The 18,383-nt window shown below is 44.9% G+C and overlaps 2 protein-coding genes across 3 annotated transcripts in view; one reads left to right on the plus strand and one right to left on the minus strand.

Annotated features, from left to right (window-relative positions):
* Positions 1 to 18,383, minus strand: part of LOC125764026 (latrophilin Cirl) — an 81,953-nt gene that overhangs the window by 31,664 nt on the left and 31,906 nt on the right. The gene's annotated exons all lie outside the window — the stretch shown is intronic.
* LOC125764030 (chymotrypsin-2-like) lies at positions 863 to 18,000 on the plus strand. The gene is made up of 3 exons (XM_049427801.1): positions 863 to 4,676; positions 4,748 to 5,145; positions 6,355 to 18,000. Exons 1-3 carry the CDS (start codon positions 4,484 to 4,486, stop codon positions 6,652 to 6,654), a joined length of 891 nt encoding a protein of 296 aa, XP_049283758.1. The 5' UTR covers positions 863 to 4,483; the 3' UTR covers positions 6,655 to 18,000.

An 18,383-nucleotide genomic window follows, 5' to 3' on the forward strand; every position in this document is an offset into this window, starting at 1 on the left:
GACCTTAACGACTGAACCTCATTCCCATGGATATTGGCGGGAAGCATCAACCGAGAGGAAGGAGAAGAAGCATCATCAAAGCTATTAAAAATGAACCCATAAAAAGGTTTCTCCCAAACCAGCCATCACCGTCCATATGCCTATGAAATCGGCCCACGTGCATATGGTTGAAGGTTTGTGTCTCGGCCCATTATCCGTTCGGAGCCATGTTGGAGGAGCTGCTGTCGGATAGTAAATCATGAAAAATGATGTTTCTGTTCAATTTTCGGGGACAGATTGTATGCCCGCTGTTGAACAAGAGAGAACGGGAAAGATGAAAAAGCGAGCTTAATATTAGGACAGATAGACGTTCCATTTTGCGGGCACAGAAGAGCTCCTTAGTGCCGATAAGACTAAATTCCTGAGCCGAGCTCGAGCTAGTCAGGGGTGGAGAAATCTTGGGAAAGTATCGCTTGGGAGCAGTAAAAGAGGATTTCTAATTGATGAATCTCTTTCCACCCTGCTGCCTCGGGTGATTGCACTTCAAAATGAATAACTCTTAATCGTATTCAAATTACCACAGTGACGTCAGTTTGGGAGCTTAGACATTCACGGAACCCGTAGCGAGATGGTGATGGTGATAGTGGTCGGGATTATTAAAATAATAAAACCGCTCGCTTCAAGTGCCAAGCCATCGAGGATTTTCCGACTCGCTGCAAAATGTAAATGGAATTAAAAGTATTCTTTGGTCCACTCTTGGTTCACTTCGTTTGCATAAATTTCACCGTCGATTCCCCGGGACGCTGCGAACCGTTCGAGTGGCGGCGACCAATACCGCACACAGCGGCGAGTCCTTGGGTTCTTGTGCTCAACCTCAACATACACTATGGAGTATGGACTCGGGAGCACGGTGTCGTCCAATGGGCACCGGACCGCAGGTAATTAAAATCACTTGAATGATAATTAAGTGAGCTAATTATTATTTATCCATGAAGTCAACAGTACAATCCACAGCACGATGTGCGACCTAGTTTCGTAAGACCGTATTCACTCTCTTTCTCCCCCTGTTTTTTTTTGTTTGCTGATTTAAAGGCAATCATGTTCGACAACACCAAACACCACACGGAATTGAGCTAATTATAAGCTCACTGCGAATAAGCAACTCGTAGCCGAGATATTGATCAGAAGTCAAGCAACAGAGCAAAATAAAAATTATCCTTTCTCTAGCTTTGACTGGATTTTCCATATTGAGAACTTATTAACAAATCATACGTTGCGTGTGAACGATCGATTGTTTCCTCTCGGCGAAAGCTAATTTCTAGCGCAAAGTGTGCAATCAACTGTGAAAAAAAGGTAAATATTAATGCTGTAAAATTAGCCCACTATTAGACCCGAAGCTTGTACATGTAAAATGTCCTTAGATATCAGATCTTGCAAACCACACCAAACAACATCGAAAGCGCTGCCGGTGTTGGAAGAATTCGTGTCAAAGTAAAACATTTTCATGACGACCGTAAAACGGGCGACGATAACCTTTAAGGCAGCACGATAAAAGAAGAGAACAAATAAAAAAAGTAAAAAAAAATCCTTTTTTATATAATGCCCCTTTTCCGAAGTGCCACCCACCCGAACCAGCGTCAACAATCACTTAACCAATTTAGAGCCAGCCATCCTTGGGAGCGCATTCCCACCCGGCAACATCCCAACACCAACGTGCATCATCACTCTGTGCTGTGGAGAAGAAATAAATTGCTGCTGTCACCGAACATCCCGTCCCCCTCCAACAGCGGCCTTGTGGAGCTTTTCGTGCGGGACTGAGCCATTGCAAAAGTGAGTTTATCGTTTAGTCGTTACGCAAAATTTGTCCCGTTTTTTAAACTCCTAATTGATTTTCAATCATAAAAACGAGGGCTACAAAACCCCGGCGGTGCCGTCTCCTCCGTTTTCTTTGTCCCGTACCCATCGAGCGAGGAAAATGCCGAAAGGGAAAAACTCCGAAAAACAATCAACTATAATTTTTAGATCGCTTTTATTTTTATGTTCACACCCATAACACGGGAGACCGGGGCCGTATCGCGTGAACGGGCGAAAGGAAAGTCGGATGAAAGAGGGCGATAGGCGTCGAAGCCGTGGAGTGTCGGAGTAAGGCACAGCATACCAAAACCCCAAACCGGTGGCGTGTTACACACGCAAAAGCGTCAAGCGTCTTCGACCCCACACTCTGGGAGAACCGTTTGTTGCGTAACTGTGGCTACGAAAGCAAGAAACCAGGTGAAGAAGTAGTAAAATTTTGATTACCATGGACGACGCCCTTTTACCCCGTGTTTCACCATCGACACAACACTAACTTTCCCGATGGACGATTTGGTGGAAGTTTCTAATCGAAAAAGCCAATCAATAAATTCGATCGCTTATCAGCTTATTGGGCGTTTCGCGCGTTCACACGAAACACGTAGCACCGGCGGTGGGTGGTGTCGGCGACGGACACTACACCGAAGAAGTTTGCCATCTTTGGATGCTTCTCGAAACGTAAAGACGGCTATGAAAAGACCGAATGAATCACCATCGCCTTAGTGTCACGATGAAAGGAAGGATGCCATTAAGGCAGCAGGGAGGCAATACATTATATACCTTAAATTTGTTTCACACGCACGCCCGACGATTGCGGCTGTAGAATGGTGACTGTTTTTCAGTCGACTTTTCTATTTTTCAGACGTTTCCGGTCACCGGTGTTGCCGACAGTTTAGGGAATGAAAGCGGAAATGAATAGTCAAACTCTTCCGGTCAGCTAGTCAAGTTAACGTTGTTTTTTGTTCCTCTCTTGTAGCTGAAGCTTCGTTAAGCAGTGTAGAAGATTTTTCCAAACAAGAAACATCATCTCTGGAAAGGTGTAATGTAATAAAAAAGTCAACGTCCTACGCTGGACGCAAGTTACGAAAAAAATGAGTCCAACAACTCATTCGCACCTCAATGTCTCAAACAGCGCCTGTACCGGTGAATAGATGGCCGAAAAGCCATATTTGTAGACGATAATAAAGATGTAAAACTGCCCAACGAATGGAAAGAACCACCGAAACAAACGAAAACCTCTAATCGATTGACATGCTCTTCCTAGTTCCTACCATAGTGGCAACAAACTAAGAAGAGTGCCCATGCAGATAGAATTCCTCCCATTGACTATGTTTGCCGACCAGTATCTACGGAGTGTATGTATGTGTTTATGTGCACAGAAGGCGCAGATGGTGAAATAGTTGCCAATCGGTTAGAGGTCTTTTGCTATCTCGAGAGCCGTACACCGTGACAACCTTCCCCGATGCTCAGACCTTCTCGGAAACGCGCAGAGATGCTATCAGTAGCCTAGCCACTTCACGGCAGCACTATACCCGTGTGTCGTCCCTATCCGGGAGCCGAATCGAAACGAGATGGAGCTGAATAATATGTAACCCATTCCCACCTGTTTCACTCGGGTGTGGGGAATGGAGTTCCTGTGGGGTAGGGCTGAAGAAGCAAGAAAAGAAGAAGCCTACCCTCGAAGACTAATGCTTTCTGCCAAGCGAGTCGGAAAACGGTCTTAGAAAACCCGACCATGCCTAACAAGTGGGAAGAGGTGCAGGAGCGCGATAGAAGGAGGCACACGATTTACGACATCGGGATTAGAGAGTTTGGTAAATATTTCAACACTACCTTCCCAAAAAACCACCCCACCCGTACCCTTCACCCTCCCCGAGCCGGTAGTTGACCTGGAAGCAATGAAGACACGGGGAATGGGGTTTGATCGACTCGTGTACAACGTGGGGAGACACACACACACCGGGATCTGTTTATGGGCTTCCGCCGTGAGTTCATGCCAAGAAAGCCCGGCTTACAGCGAACCTGCAACATCGCCTCACAACACCACAGGGGGGTATTTGTGTGCAGCAGACCCGGCTTAAGTGAATCACAAATGGACATTGCCATTTTGAACACCTGAGCCCCGAAGTCGTCCAGAAGTTATCGAACGGCGGTGGTGGCGTTCGGTTTCATCTTAGATAGCATCTCAAAATGCTACTACTACTTGCGGCTTGGCCGAGTACCGAGAAGAGTGGTATGACTTCCACTACTATCACACCGGGTGCAAAGGGTAGCCTGGAACACAAAGGCTTCAATCAATTTCATCTCCCTCCGGTTTCCCTTGCGACGGGTGGTGGTGGTGGCACTCCCGATGACCAGTTATTAGCAGTTATCGCTACGAGTAGGCGCACATTATCCCCGGAACGAGCAGGAAACAGCTGCGAACGTGCGCTAGATTGTGCTAGAAGCACGGTACGGGCCAGGATGTAATAAACTTTACGCACCAGGTGTCCCACTGCCGGAACAGATAATCTTCTGACCAAGTTATGAATTGCTGAAATTCGGAGCCAAAGATATGCGCTCAACCATCGTTCACCGATAAGCCATTGGGCTGGTGCTGGTAGTGATGGAGACAAAACAAAAAAGAAACCATTAGATATCGGTCCGGGTGCCGATGAAGGCTATAAAACGGAACGACACCTCATGCGGCCGTGAGAGTTCTAGTGTGCAGCGCAACCAAAACGGGATAGAAAACCCGAAACGAAACCAACCCGCCATAATGAAGACGTTAAGAAACATCGCCGTGCAAGTGGTAGCCATTTTGGTTTGCCTAACTGTCGCAAGTGCTCTGCCGCAACGCAGCAACTGTAAGTGGATACTTCCTGCCGATCTTGTCAAGTTGGTGCATGAATAATCAGACCGTCCATGGTCTCTTCAGCACCCACTCCACGGATTGCCGGTGGAGAGGAGGCAGCTGATGGGCAGTTTCCCTTTCAGGTGGCACTCATCAACGAGGGTTTGGTATACTGCGGCGGAACTGTGATCAATCGGCGCTGGATACTGACGGCAGCCGCCTGTATTACCGGCAAAGCACTCTCGGATGTGCAGCTGTTCGTTGGTAGTGCCGATCGGCTTGAAGGTGGCCGTAACGTGACCGCGGAACGATTCGTGCTGCATCCCGACTTTGACGCAGTAACGTACGCAAACGATATTGCGCTGGTGCGGGTGGCGGAGTCGCTCGGATTTACCGGTGACCAACTACAGCCCATCCGGCTCGAAACGGAGTTCTTCGAAACGGCTACCGATGCGACCGTATCCGGATGGGGTCGATTCGCGGTAAGTTATTTCTCAGGAATTTTGCCGTGTGTGTCTCCAGGTGTGATTTGGTGGAATTAGACGACGAAAATCCTCTGCCTAATTAGGATGACGGATAATCCGATTTCATTTGCGTCCATTGTAAATGTAATGCTACATCGATTATTTGGAAATTAAGCAACCAAGCTATTCCATTAACTATTTGACGTATGTAACGAACAAGAATTTATTCGCAACATAGTAATTGTTAATTGTCACTTTCGGTTGGTAATGTGGATTGAAAGTGTACATAACCAAAGCTCGTACTGCAAACTGGAAACGCGTTTAATTTGTCAAACACTAAAGTCATACAAGTACTGTCAGTGGCGTGGAAACGACAGGTCACCCCAACCACCGTTGCGGTGGATTATCGTTTCTGTGATTGCAAGGAACAGGTAGGACACGGTTTTATCGGATAAACTGGTTTCTCGGAAGCATATACAGGTGGCCCCGTAAAAAGGGGATTACGTTGAAACCGGATATCAACCACTCTCTGGTTCCGATTAATCTTTATCCATCGCTTCCAAATGGAAAATGGCCGACGAGCGGAGCTGTGGAACTTCTGAAACACATTAGTTCTGCTAGGGTGAAGTGTATGACACAAGCAGCAAAACGATACCGATTCAACCAATTCTTTAATGCACTTTTCCACCCACGGATCTTTGACATTTTGTGCACTGGAAACGGCACTGGTTCCGGTAGCACAAGTGCACGACTGCAAGAAAAATCTAAAAGGTGCGCAAACATACTTCAAAGTTTCTGCTGATGGAGTGAGCCATCCAGTACCAATAATCCCCATACCTTTGCCGAGGCGGCCGGCCAGCTGCTCTGGTCGGTTGTTACATGCAATTGGTCCCAGACGCAGACAAAACGTTTGCCATATGTCCGTAAGCACACTTAAGTCGATTCAATTTACCATTTTAATCTCCGCTCGGACTTAAAAGGCAGCCCATGGACGTTGTCGCATGGGATACACCGCAACAGCGGGAAACTTCCGGTACGCGACTGGATGAAACGTTTAATTGATTGAACCAAACTTAGCGCTCCGGATGGTTCCAACATTTCGCTGGCACGGTCTCTGCTGGTCGCTAGACTAAAATTTTCCCGTTTGCACAAATCATGCACACACACATTTCCTAACGTAGATAAACGCCGTTCTCTAACTACGCATCTCTTTCTGCCACTTTCCAGATTTCAAACAATCAACTCCCAACTCGTCTGCAGTTCATCCGGACGGACATCATCGACAGTGAGGATTGTGCGGACCAGTTCGAGGAGCCATACCGTAGCCGAATCTCTGACCGTCTCATCTGCACCAGCAATCAGCCCGATCAGGGCGTCTGTCTGGGCGATGCCGGCGGTCCACTCGTGCTGGACGGTAGCCTGATCGGTGTACAGTCCTGGAGCATTCCGTGCGGTACTGGACTGCCCGATGTCTACGAGCGCGTATCACACCACCGTGCCTGGATTCTGGCCATCACACTGTTGTAGTGTGGATCTCCTTTCCTGGAGAACAACGTAGTTTAAGTGGTTAAGTTCTCTATATCTGTGTAGCTTGGTTCGTGTGTCAAAGTGCTCGTTAGGAATTCGAATCCAACCGAAAGCGGTACATTCGTCAATAAACTACGTATATACTGTGCTTTTGACAGAAATATCGCACTTGATTCTACAAAAAGGGTAAAAGGAAAAAAATGTTGAACATAGTGCCATACACACACAAACACCGGAGGCACAATCTAGCGTTTTTATTTCACTCCTGTGTCCACGAGACCTGCACCTTTGGTATACTCAATTTCGCGCCCGCGTAGTTACGGCTCCGTCGGAGATAATCAACTTAAGCGATTCGATTTCACCTCATAATCCCGGGAACAGTGAAGCGGAGGGCGGAGGTAGCAAACAACCTTCAGCGTCCAACAATGACACAACAAACATCGACAAAGTCCGCACAATCCGCGGACGGTCTTTGCATTACCCCGGGAAGGATTCGCGTTTGGCAAATAGAGATTGAGATGTACGTGTGCGCTGTTCAAGTGCCGCTACCCTACTTGTATTCAATTATTCAACTTGATTGCTTTCCCAATCAAGACACCCCGAGGCAGTGCGGGGAGAATTCGGGTTCATTGTTGCCGATTGAAGTGGACCGGGTGTCGGGTTAGGTCGGGATGTTCTAAACAGTTCCCAGTTTGTTTCTGATGCAGGACGGGGAGGGAGCCAAATTTTGGAACGTTACCCGTACGACTTTGTTAAACCGAGAGAATGAACTTTCAGACGTATTCAGGCGAAGTTTGAAGCGCGGGAAATCGAATTTAATCTTTGCATTTTTGAATCGTCAAACTTTGTTGGAAGTATCGGGGATCGTTGAGAGATTTTATGAGAGTGTATAAGTCGCTAGGAATGCCAGAATAAGCTATTAGACAAAAACCAGAAAAGGTTTATACAATGAATTTATGCTACAAAAGCTGTAAATCAAACGAACTTAGATCACTTCACAATGAGACGATTTTTCATTTGCAAGTGTTGATCATATCAGTGGTAAGAAATATAAATGTTGCTTTAATGTAATTTTACATACGCAATCTTCCCCATGCTAGTCGCACTCAAAAGCTTATCAAACTCAACCATCAACACAAAAACCGATAGAATATGGAATTCCGGGGCCCATGTCAAATCCTTCAATGAACGATGACTTGTCACAGCAACAGCAGCAGCAGCAAAATGTACATAAATCATGCTCGCGCGAAGGAAAACGCAAAAAGGCTGTCCCGAGCACGAAGAATGTTTTAATTTAATATGACAGAACAAAAAGGAATACGCAAGTCGAAACACTCACTTCAACTCTCAGTGCAAATTCTTCATTTTTTTTGTTGTTGTTGTTTCATTTTTCAGTCTGACCTCTGTTTCCACGGTACGACATACTGGCAACCTCCTGGTTGCCGCCGTCGGGTCGTTTTGCCCTGCAAAATATTTGCATAATGTATTGTTATTAAATTCCGTACGCGTGTTTTTTTCTGTTGTGTCTTCTCCAACCACGGCACACCTTCCGCAGTGGACGAGCACCGCCTGTCAGTGTTGCTGGATTGCATTTTATGTTCTGCTTTTCAAGCACACGAAGGCACACGTTTCCTATAATATCCTCTCTCACATGGTTGATGATTCGTTTCGCCAGCATATGCAGGTAAGGATCGAGCAAAATTGCACCATCACCATCATCATTTTCCATCCATCAAAGTTAGGTGTGGGGAGTTTGGGGGTGGCCAAAGGTGAGCGACTGTAGAAATGAAAAATATGACAAAGTAAAACACACACACATATCTACACCCACCCACACAAAATTCCCTGACTCACATGCCACAGGAGGACGCGGACACACCACAGTGTTTTTCCCTCAAATATGTGCTCATCAAGCGATCAGGCAGGCGTTAGGCAAGGAGCAGTAGTAGGCAGCCGGCCGACTGTTGTTCTGACTTTTCCATCATACATATAGCAGTTAAACCAAAACAAGAAAAAAAAGCTAAGGAAGAAAGCAAATGAGCTTTTCCGCAATCTCTCGTCTGGGTGGCTCAAAAATAAATTGAACCATGAAGGATACACCATTCCATGGGTGTAGGATGGCATCTATATAAACTTGTGCTTGTGCGTGGCTGTGTGTGTACACGTTCCATCAACCTTAGACGGCAAAGAGATTGAAAATTCACCAACGCGTTCCTAGCGTCCGGAAGGAAGCATCCCCGGACATTGAACAAAACAGGCACGGAGGATTTGTATTTTTTTTTTTTTGCTTTGTGAAAAATGTGGAACATCATTTTCGGTCAAAACATCGGCCGCTTCAATCCTCGCCTGTACTTCAAATGATCGATGATGATGATGATGATGGTAGATGATGATAGCAATGCCCATAATCTCGGTCGATTCCCGGGTACCAACGGCAGTGGCTTAATACCACGCCCTTTCCCTTAAACCTCCCGGCCCCCGCTCGAACGAGTCCCGAGGTTCCAGCGGGGTGGAGAAAAAAAATTGATGCAATTTTTGGTCGTATCGTATCGAAAATGGTCTTGATTCTTTCGTTTCTTCCGGCATCGCGGCTCAGTTTAGTCATTATCATCACCGCCATCGCTGGTCGTTATCAGCACCATCGTGGGCAGTTGTCTATGTTGTGACTTCCAGTTTCTTGTCAGCAAACGATGAACAGTTGCCGTTAGTTACCTTGCACGGGAAGGAAACATTATCCTGCAATGCAAAAAGGCACACAACAACAAAACAGCAGAGCAGTTGTTGGATTTGTGCTAAAAATCAACATCACCACAACAAACGGAACACGCAGGGAAATACACCGACCCGGCACGAATAAGACCATTGGTGGTATTAGAATTTATCGCTTCATTGCATCCCGCTGAGAGAGAACCGCTCGCTCTACTTTTCTCCAATTCCCAAGTAAAATATTTCCTTCCAGCAAGAATAACAACAACAGCGAAAAAAGAAAAAAACGCCAACAGATCCCTCGAAAGATGAAACCAAACGAACGGTGCTGGTGCGTCTGGTAAGGATTCTAGTTTCACCAAGCACACCACTGGCCCGAAACCCTCGGGATGTTCACACAGCGCGCTGCACGTAATTGAACTTCCGGATCCCTTTTTCGCGGGGTCGTTTCCTGGAACCGGAGGAAGAATCCATGATTTGCCCTCCGGCCACACCGGTGTCGTTCTCGATCAAATGTCAAACGCTCCGTTGTTGCTGTGGCGGGGTTTTCGAAAGATTTTCCATTAAACAACACTAACACTAAAAGACCGCGAACCTAATTGATATGGTAATGAGAGGTACGAGGCGATGTATTGATTTTCTTTGCCGTCCGTCCGGGGTTTTCCCAGCTGCTCCGTGCGAATACACTACTACCACATCCTTGGGGTAAGGCTTTTTAGTCGGTTGTGACGAAGTTTTTCAACATGGAGGAAGAAAGTTAAATAAAATTAAAATCAGCGCACGCTTGACCTGGCGCCATTGCTTATGATTTTACACTAACGTCATCTAAATCAATTAGGCGGTGTTTTTAGGGCTCGTAAAATTGGGTTCGGAAAATTAAGACAGTGGTGTAGTAATACAGAAGGTAAAATACACCAATAGCTGCGAATAGCTAGTACCTATCCTATTGATTAATGATGTAAAAATGAAGTAACGAATTTAAATAAAAATTCCTCAAAAAATGAAAGGGTGTTAAAGGACCAACACTCACGCAAGCACTACTCCAAATCTGTCCTTGAAGGAGATCTGTGCTTCACTGGAGGCATCACTCTGTCCTCACTGGAGGTAGAAAATGGTAAAAAATATGAACTTTTTAATTGAAGCAAAATTCCAATTCGTGTCACCGTATTCTGCAGAAAGAACGCAAACGATGTGTAGGACTATGGCGTAAATATGTAAGATCTAAGATATGGTTGAAAAATTTAAATTTAAAACTATCTATGTAGTACGATTATTTAAAAATATTTAAAAGAGATTCTGATTGGTCCTGAGAAGCGGTCTAATACGGCGGCTCGTTGTTGTATGTGGTAGTGGTACAAGTCTCTACGCGGCAGGATCGGCTTTAAACCCCTATCCGGACCGTAGATTCGCACGCAGGACTATGACTATCTCGCTGCGAGTATTTAAAAGTCGAGGAAAGCCGTACATGACAGGGCCAACACCTCTTCAGCCGGTTTTATAATTTTCGAGCAAATACGGTGACACTAATTTATAAATGTATTTCACAATGCCAACATTTGCTTTAATAAACCACAGCGAACAAAAAACAAAATATACCGATTATTCCATCAATATCCCACACAATATACCCTATAGTGTGAACAACATTGTATCTTTCAAAATAAAATTTAATTAACAACCCACCAAAACGGGAGAAGAAAGTGGAACAAAACTGTTGCCACATTGTTTGAATAAAATATTCTAAAGCAAATGAAAGAAAGAAAGAAAAAAACCCCATACAAACTGCGAACACCATCAACATAAATGTAAACTTGTACACAACAGTCACCGCCGCTCCACGGTTCATAAAGCTTGTCCAGAAAATGGGAAGAATTGTGAAATAATTCAAACCGCCTCCCCCACAAAACAGGTGAAACAGGAAAGGCAAAACAGTGCGCAGAACAGAAAACTTAAACATTACTATGCAACTACACCTAAACTTATTCATATTATTCATTCACCAAACCGGTCGGTAAACTAATGCTCGGTCACACCGAATGGCGAGAACAAAAGTAAGGTGCTTTTGTGAGCAAAACAAGCAAAAGGGAAAGTCGGCTCGGGAACACAAGGGCAATACAGAAACTGAAAAACAAAAAAAAAAAACAAAACATGGAAGAAAATTCCACTACCGGTGAACTATTTTTCCACCAGTTTCAAACGATTTTTCAAACGATTTTCCCAAGCAAATGGAGAATGCATTGCAACATTATTATACTCCTGGTCCGGTGTTTGCGTGTGCCGATAAGTGGTTGTTCCTTCGCTTTCTTGTGGCCGACACAGAAAAAAAGAAAACCTTTATTATGATGCAACGAAACTTTCCTTCACGCGGTTATGACCACCAGCGGCGATTGTTATTATTCCACACGTAGTTTGCTAGTGAAGCTGTAGGGGTGGGTTATTCTCTAGCAAAAGCTTGAAGGAAGAAAAAAAAACGAGTAATGCAAACCGGGACCAAACTTTCTTCCCGCGCACCGCGGCGCAGAGGGGCAGAGCGCATATCGGTTTCATTTTAATAATTTCCAAATTTATTTACCACTCCCGCGGCGGTCGCGACGATCACAAAAATCACCACCGGCGACGTTTTGGTGACGGCCTGAAAACGGCCAACCTTACTGGGGCGCGGTGACCGGTGCGTGCCCTTTGTGGTTCTTCCGCATCTGGCAAAAACGGGGGTCTTCTGCCCGATTAGGCGCCACCCTTTTTCTTTGTTTCCTTCTGCCGTTCACCCGCACCCGCAGGATAGGTATAGGAGGTGGTTTAAGACAACCGGCAAAGTTTGGAAGTTTAAATTAACAATTTCCAATGACTCCTCCGTTTTGTGAAGCAACCTTCAAATCGAGGGTATTGAGGGTGCGGCTGGACGGGAAAGATAAAATATTATGATGACCCCCGCCAGGTTCCCAGCATCGCATCCCAGGGTCTGTGGGATGCTTGCCTCCATTTTCACTCCACACCCTGCGACCCAAAACCCTAAACACACTAGCCCACACAAAAGGCAACGGGGCCGCACGTTGTTGTGATTTCTTTGGAAATTAAATTAACAGAATAATTGCTGCACCTTTTGTCGTCGGAACGTCGGTGGCATCGTGTTTGCACCGTCAGGCTGTGGTTGTGCGCGGTTGGCGGATGGCCAAGTTTATCATTTGTTTTCCATGGTCCCCAAAAGAAAATGGCCTTACCGGCATTTGAGCGTTTGTATTTGGAGAGAGTCTGAGTCGAAGCGTGAAGGGCGAGGAGAGCGAAATCAGCAAAATGCTACTAATAAACTTCATTTTCCTTCCGGCGTGCTACACCACACACACACACTAGGCAACGAACCTTCGAAAAGCAAGAGCCCACGGGTGCACTTGCGCTCAACTTTTGCGCCAGCGCCATCATTCGATGGTGTGCCGGCTGCTGCTGCTGCTGCTGGTGGGTGCCCGTACAACTTTGGGCTGAAAATAGTTTTCCCGGCCCGAAAACTTCCACGAAATGACAATTTCAGGCTAAAGTTGTGTCCTCCTTGTGGGATTTTGGTTTGCTGCAGGAATAGCGAATTGCGTACGGGAAAAGCTTAACAGCATACTCCTGGCTGCTGCACACTAATAAACGACTCGTCGGTTCATTGTCTAAGTGAAGGCAGAATAATGGAAATAACATCCCGAAACCTTCGTTTGCAATTCGTGGAGACAACAACACGCGCAGGGCGACCTCATCTTTGCAGGGGTGAAAAATTGTTAAAGAACATTGTCGCAGCATCAAGCAGGGCAGCAAACTTTTCCCATCACCCACAGCACGAGCCACGAACGATGAAGCTATTAGGTGTACATGTAAATTTAATTGAAATTATAAACATAATTTATTTACACTGGTGTTTATGGATGTGAGAAAACTTTTTTCTAACTATCTTTCCCATTATAATTGAGATGTAAACAAATTCAAATGTTGGCTGCTTTTAAATTGTGCTCTTTACAGAAGTTGTTGTTGTTGAAAAATGTTTATTTTGAACCATAATAGTTGTTCTTGTACGAGCCATGGACGCTTATTTATTTTATCATTTCTCTAATTTCTTTCTTTTTTATTTCGCAATTAATTTAAGCTACACAACAGATGGACACAATGTCTAAGTACAACAATGCAGACATTTTTGTATTTTTTATTATTATTTAAAAAACCATTACTTTAAAATTGCCATTAAACATTTTGATGCACCTAAATTAGACGTATGTTGTGCGATTTTTCTTGCATACATTCACTCTTCAGAAGGTTTTTTTTGCTTTCTGTGCCAATTTTTCCATATCCTTTACTCAATTTAAATTTTCTTCTTTTGTTTTTCACACAGAAAAGAATAAAAAAAGAAGAGCTGCATGTCAGTTGCGGTCATAAATGCAACCGAATCTAAGTTTTTTCAGATTCGTCTTAAGTTCTTTTTTTTGTGTTTTCATTTTTGAATTCTTCAAAATGACATTTTAAGCGGATTCCACTCTCACGTTTCTCTTTCGTGATGCACAGTTCAACTCACAGCGTATAACACTTTGCCTCTCGCTTTGCTAACCCACTAAAACGGCAAAGGAAATAACATTAATTAAGAGGCAAAGATGAATACTTGGCACGCGGGGGTGCAAAAGGTGACAAACCCAAGCCCGGTTGGTTTGTGAGGCGAACGTGTGTAAGATTAGAAAATTTCCGCAAAGATCTAGGATATTCCATTTCCCTTCCCGCCATCGGAAAATGTGGCCGCGAAATGGGTGGAAATCCGGCGCTTGGGTGGAATCGCGTACAAGTTTCCCGCGTGAACAGGATATATGCTGACTGTCACTGTCACATGTCACACGCGTCCCCATCTTCCAATGGGGGATGCTGTGGTTGGAGATGTGATTAAGTGAAAACTTTTCACAACCGACACCGCGCCACATCCGTTTTGCACACGCCCGGTTTGCCTTTGGTTGGGACAGTGTTTGCTAAGTGTGGGATTGTATGGGTACGGGTGTAAGGAAGTGCTACTTCTGAAAGGGCTCTTCATTTACGGTTGCCGATTCTATTAGATTCCCATAGCACTCTCGAAAGATGAATCAAATTATCCATTCAGCATCCAGGGGAGCACACACACCAGCGCAATATGATACGGATCGTGAAGATGTGCCCTGCGAAGAACTAAGGCGCAAATGGAGGTGGAAGCAAAATCCGATTGCACAACAGCGCTCATATGTGTGCTGATTATGCGCAGACGGTAGAAAAATTGACACTGCTGCTGTGCTGTAATTAAATTGCACTACGAGTGACACTTGCTCCGCGGCGCATTATCTGCAACATCTGCACTACACTATTGAGGCAAGCGTGTATGCAACGTTGGGAAGGATTGAACGAAGAAAGTAGTAGTAGGAGTAGACCAAGAATAGTTTTTAATTGCTCTTATAAAGAATTTATTATTTAATTATTGCTTGGCAAAATGTGTTTATTTTAGTATTTTTGTACACCCAAAAATGAAAACCAAAAGAAGAAAAAAAGCTTTCTGCGCCTGATAAACACAACATCAAAATCACTCAAATTATTGCAACGAAAGTATCCTTCAACCCACGGTTGTGGACAAACATCGCATGCATGCATTTATCAATCTAACGCTGAACCATTTTAATGAGTTAAACTGACATGCCCATCTGCAGTAACAAGTTGAAGTGCTTCATTTATGCCAGCTTCAACATTTTGCTTGACTGATGACACCGTCCTGAATGGCGTCATGCAGGGAGACAACGTTTCTTTTTCCTTCTTTTTTCCCCGGACTGTTGCGCCGCGAGTGTGTAAGCAGCACTTAGAATATTTAATCCTTTTGCTCGTTTGTGGCACACCACCAGCAAAGGACCGGTGACAAAGTACGGAGGACGAGTAATTGTACACGACGATTCCATGGAAGTGAGTGAGTGGCAACCTATTTTTTTTTTTGTTGAAGCTTTTCCCACACTTAACCGTCAAATCTCATCTTTGGATGCTGTAGCGAATTGTTTCAGCAACATCACAATCAGTGTGAGATTCCTGTTTTGTAATGAGAGAAGCTGATGCAGCATAAACACTTGGAACGGTAAACCATCGTTCAGAAGATGAAATATTTGTTATTTTTGATACTTATATTTAGAGTTTACACCTGACACAAAAGGAAAGCATTAATAAGGTGGAAAAAATGCAAAGTGAAAAAAATGCGAATGTAATACACATTATACCGACATGAGTGCCGAGTTACAGGCTTCACACCTTGGTGTTTTCATGGTGCAAATACACAAAACAAAAATTTGCCATCATCAACTTTTTTTTTGGATCCATTTCGCTTAGCGCACGGGGACCGCCTACAAACGTGGCATAGTACGCGGCCCTTAGGGATACGCTGTTGACACTCTTACATAACGGTTGAGATATCATTTCCTGAGGTTCTCGTTTGCCGGCACGGTTCATATTCTCGTGATAATGTGGTGCAAAGTGGACTCCCACAATTAAGTCATCCGGCAGAGTGTCAAAAGGCTGTGCTTCACAGCCTACAGAAAGAGCTTCTTCAGTAGGTAAGGGCTTTATTTCTATGCTCGTCCATTCCGACGACTCTCTTTCTATTGCTCTCTTCCTCACACACACACACACACACACGTTCCCTTTTTGTAGCTCCTGACGGCGTAGGGATAGAGACCCGGAACAGTGGGAAATTTGCTTTTGCTTCTAAAAGCGAAAGGAGATTCCGAGTGGCTTTGAGCGTGTAAAAACGAGCCTTCGGGGAACGGTTTCTTATGGGCAAATTATGAATGGCCAGGAAGAACAAAAAAAAAACACCATCCCCAGAATGAATTTGTGAAGCGAGAAAAGTATGCGCACGTAACAAGAACATAAACGTAAAAGAAGGATAGGCCATTCAGAACTTCCAGAACACTGCACACCCGCCCGACGAGCTTATCCAGATCTTAATATGGCGTGGTTTTTGTGCACCAGTCGGTACACTTGTTTAGCCGTTGCCTTCAAGCTTTTCGAGTCAAAGTTCGTTATAGATTAATGCGGCAAAACTATCCAACGGCTACGTAACATGTACGTCTCCACAATGCCTGCGCCACCGGATGGATATCCGTATGTTTTTCATGAGAAAGAAAACGGTCAAGCAGAGAGAGGAAAAAGCTAGAAATGTAAAGACATTGAGAAGTGCTGCTGCACTGGAGGTCAGTAATTTACTCCATTGAACAGCGGAACTTCACAACACGGGTGGGTTATTAAATTACATCTTGTTTGCTCGAAACCTTGCACTTTCATTAAACCAGACTCGATTTAATTACTTCCATCATTGATGGAGGCATAAACAACAGCAAAAAAAACATTAAATAGTTATTAATGCATCATAATCCGACTGTGAGGCACTGCTCCAAACACGTGAATTAATTTTAATTAAAAATACTAGCGCATGAGCTGGAAAGCAGAAATGATATGATAAGAATTTATCCACAGTTCCAAGTGGAATGGAAAATGAACTAACCGGACCATACCTTATCGGTTGCGGTAGAAAGTCTAAAGATTAAATCTCATCACCACACGAACCCGTGCATCGGCCGTGGACAGAAGAGCACATAACTCGTTATCGAAAAATTATAGACGCAAATGGTCATAAAAATAAAAAAGAGCAGAGATTTGTTTTTTAAATATATTTTAAGTTCACTCTAAGTCGCCACCATCTCACGAGCTGACCATTCCTTTCCGAAACTCCATTACTTAAAGCATAACAAACATTCGCCTTTTACGGAATGCAAGAAAGATCGTAACACTAGCGGACGCACGTGTGTGTTTCTGTGTATATGATTGTACGAGAGTATTTTGTAAGATAAAATAGACTCCCGGACTTCTGCTAAGTAGTCTGCATCGTTCCCATGTCTATGGCGGTTTCTCGAAGCGAGCGAATAAAATTATGATAAGCTCCAGCGGTGGACCGAATTTGCATGAAAATGGCACTCGCAAACCAGCATTATTCCCGTGGCGCGAGTAAAACCTTCCATCCCTAGGCTGTCAAAAAAGGGGTGCCCCTGCCTACGTGTGCAACGACGACGATGATGATGATGGTGGTGGTAGTGATGGTGATTCTTTCACTTAAGCTATCCTTTTTTTTTATTTGAAAGCCCTGCTCACCGAAGCAATGCCTCACGCCGAGGTCTGAGCGCTGAGGGATTCTCACTTCATCTTCATGTTCCGGGGGTGGGGGTTGATTCTGTAGAAGGCATCCGAAGAAGGTGCGGAAGAATAGGCGTGCTACGGGACAACCCGGGACAACGAGTGAAACAACCTTCGGAGCCTGTTTATGAGCCGCTGTCCCGTTGTTCAACAGCGTTTAGTACCTGCTTCCACTCCCGCTGTGCGGGTTTCCGTCCAGACGCTGGTTGCTCTCACCCCGTCACAGCCAGTTCTGCGGGACGTTCCACAAATCTTCATCCCACCCCCGGTTCCGTCCGTCCTTCCCCGATATGCCGCGCATTCGAGCTTTTGGTTCGTGCTGCTCGTGTGCAGGTTTTGTGTTTTCTTTTTCTCTGCTTCTCTCGTGCTGGAACCAGCATCACCGAAACATCATCATCGCCTTGGAAGCCGGGCGTGGAGGATGCCGGAACAACCAAAAAGGCCCGTGCGTAAGCAGTGGGAAGAATTTAGTTTCGAGTGAAGGAGAGAGAGAGATCGATCGAAAAAATAAAAACAATATTAAAATGGTTTCGCGCTGCGGTTGATGTATTTTTTTGTTGTACTGCTAAGGTTTCTCTTCAATTCTTCTTCCATGTGTTCAACGCCGCAGTGTATCGGTCGGTTTGTTCTCTTGTATCCGTAACGCGTTTGAGCCCGAGCACGTACAGAACACACACCGGTGTTTCGGTTGTTCGATTGGATTGTTGCTTTTTTGAGGGTGACTCTTTGCAACAAGCAAAAACCAAAGCCACCCCAAAAAAAAAAACAACAAATCGAACAAAAAGCATTCGTCAGGGTGCTCTCATCCACTCTGCCGGTGC

This window comes from Anopheles funestus, chromosome 2RL, assembly GCF_943734845.2.
Source record: "Anopheles funestus chromosome 2RL, idAnoFuneDA-416_04, whole genome shotgun sequence".
Taxonomy (NCBI): Eukaryota; Metazoa; Arthropoda; class Insecta; order Diptera; family Culicidae; genus Anopheles; species Anopheles funestus.

Excerpts from the sequence above, each read along its gene's own strand:
- LOC125764030 (XM_049427801.1), top strand. The coding sequence starts at position 4,484 with ATGAAGGCTATAAAACGGAACGACACCTCATGCGGCCGTGAGAGTTCT. Across the intron at positions 4,677-4,747 it reads TCTGCCGCAACGCAGCAACT|CACCCACTCCACGGATTGCC; the intron begins GTAAGTGGATAC and ends TGGTCTCTTCAG. Across the intron at positions 5,146-6,354 it reads CCGGATGGGGTCGATTCGCG|ATTTCAAACAATCAACTCCC; the intron begins GTAAGTTATTTC and ends GCCACTTTCCAG.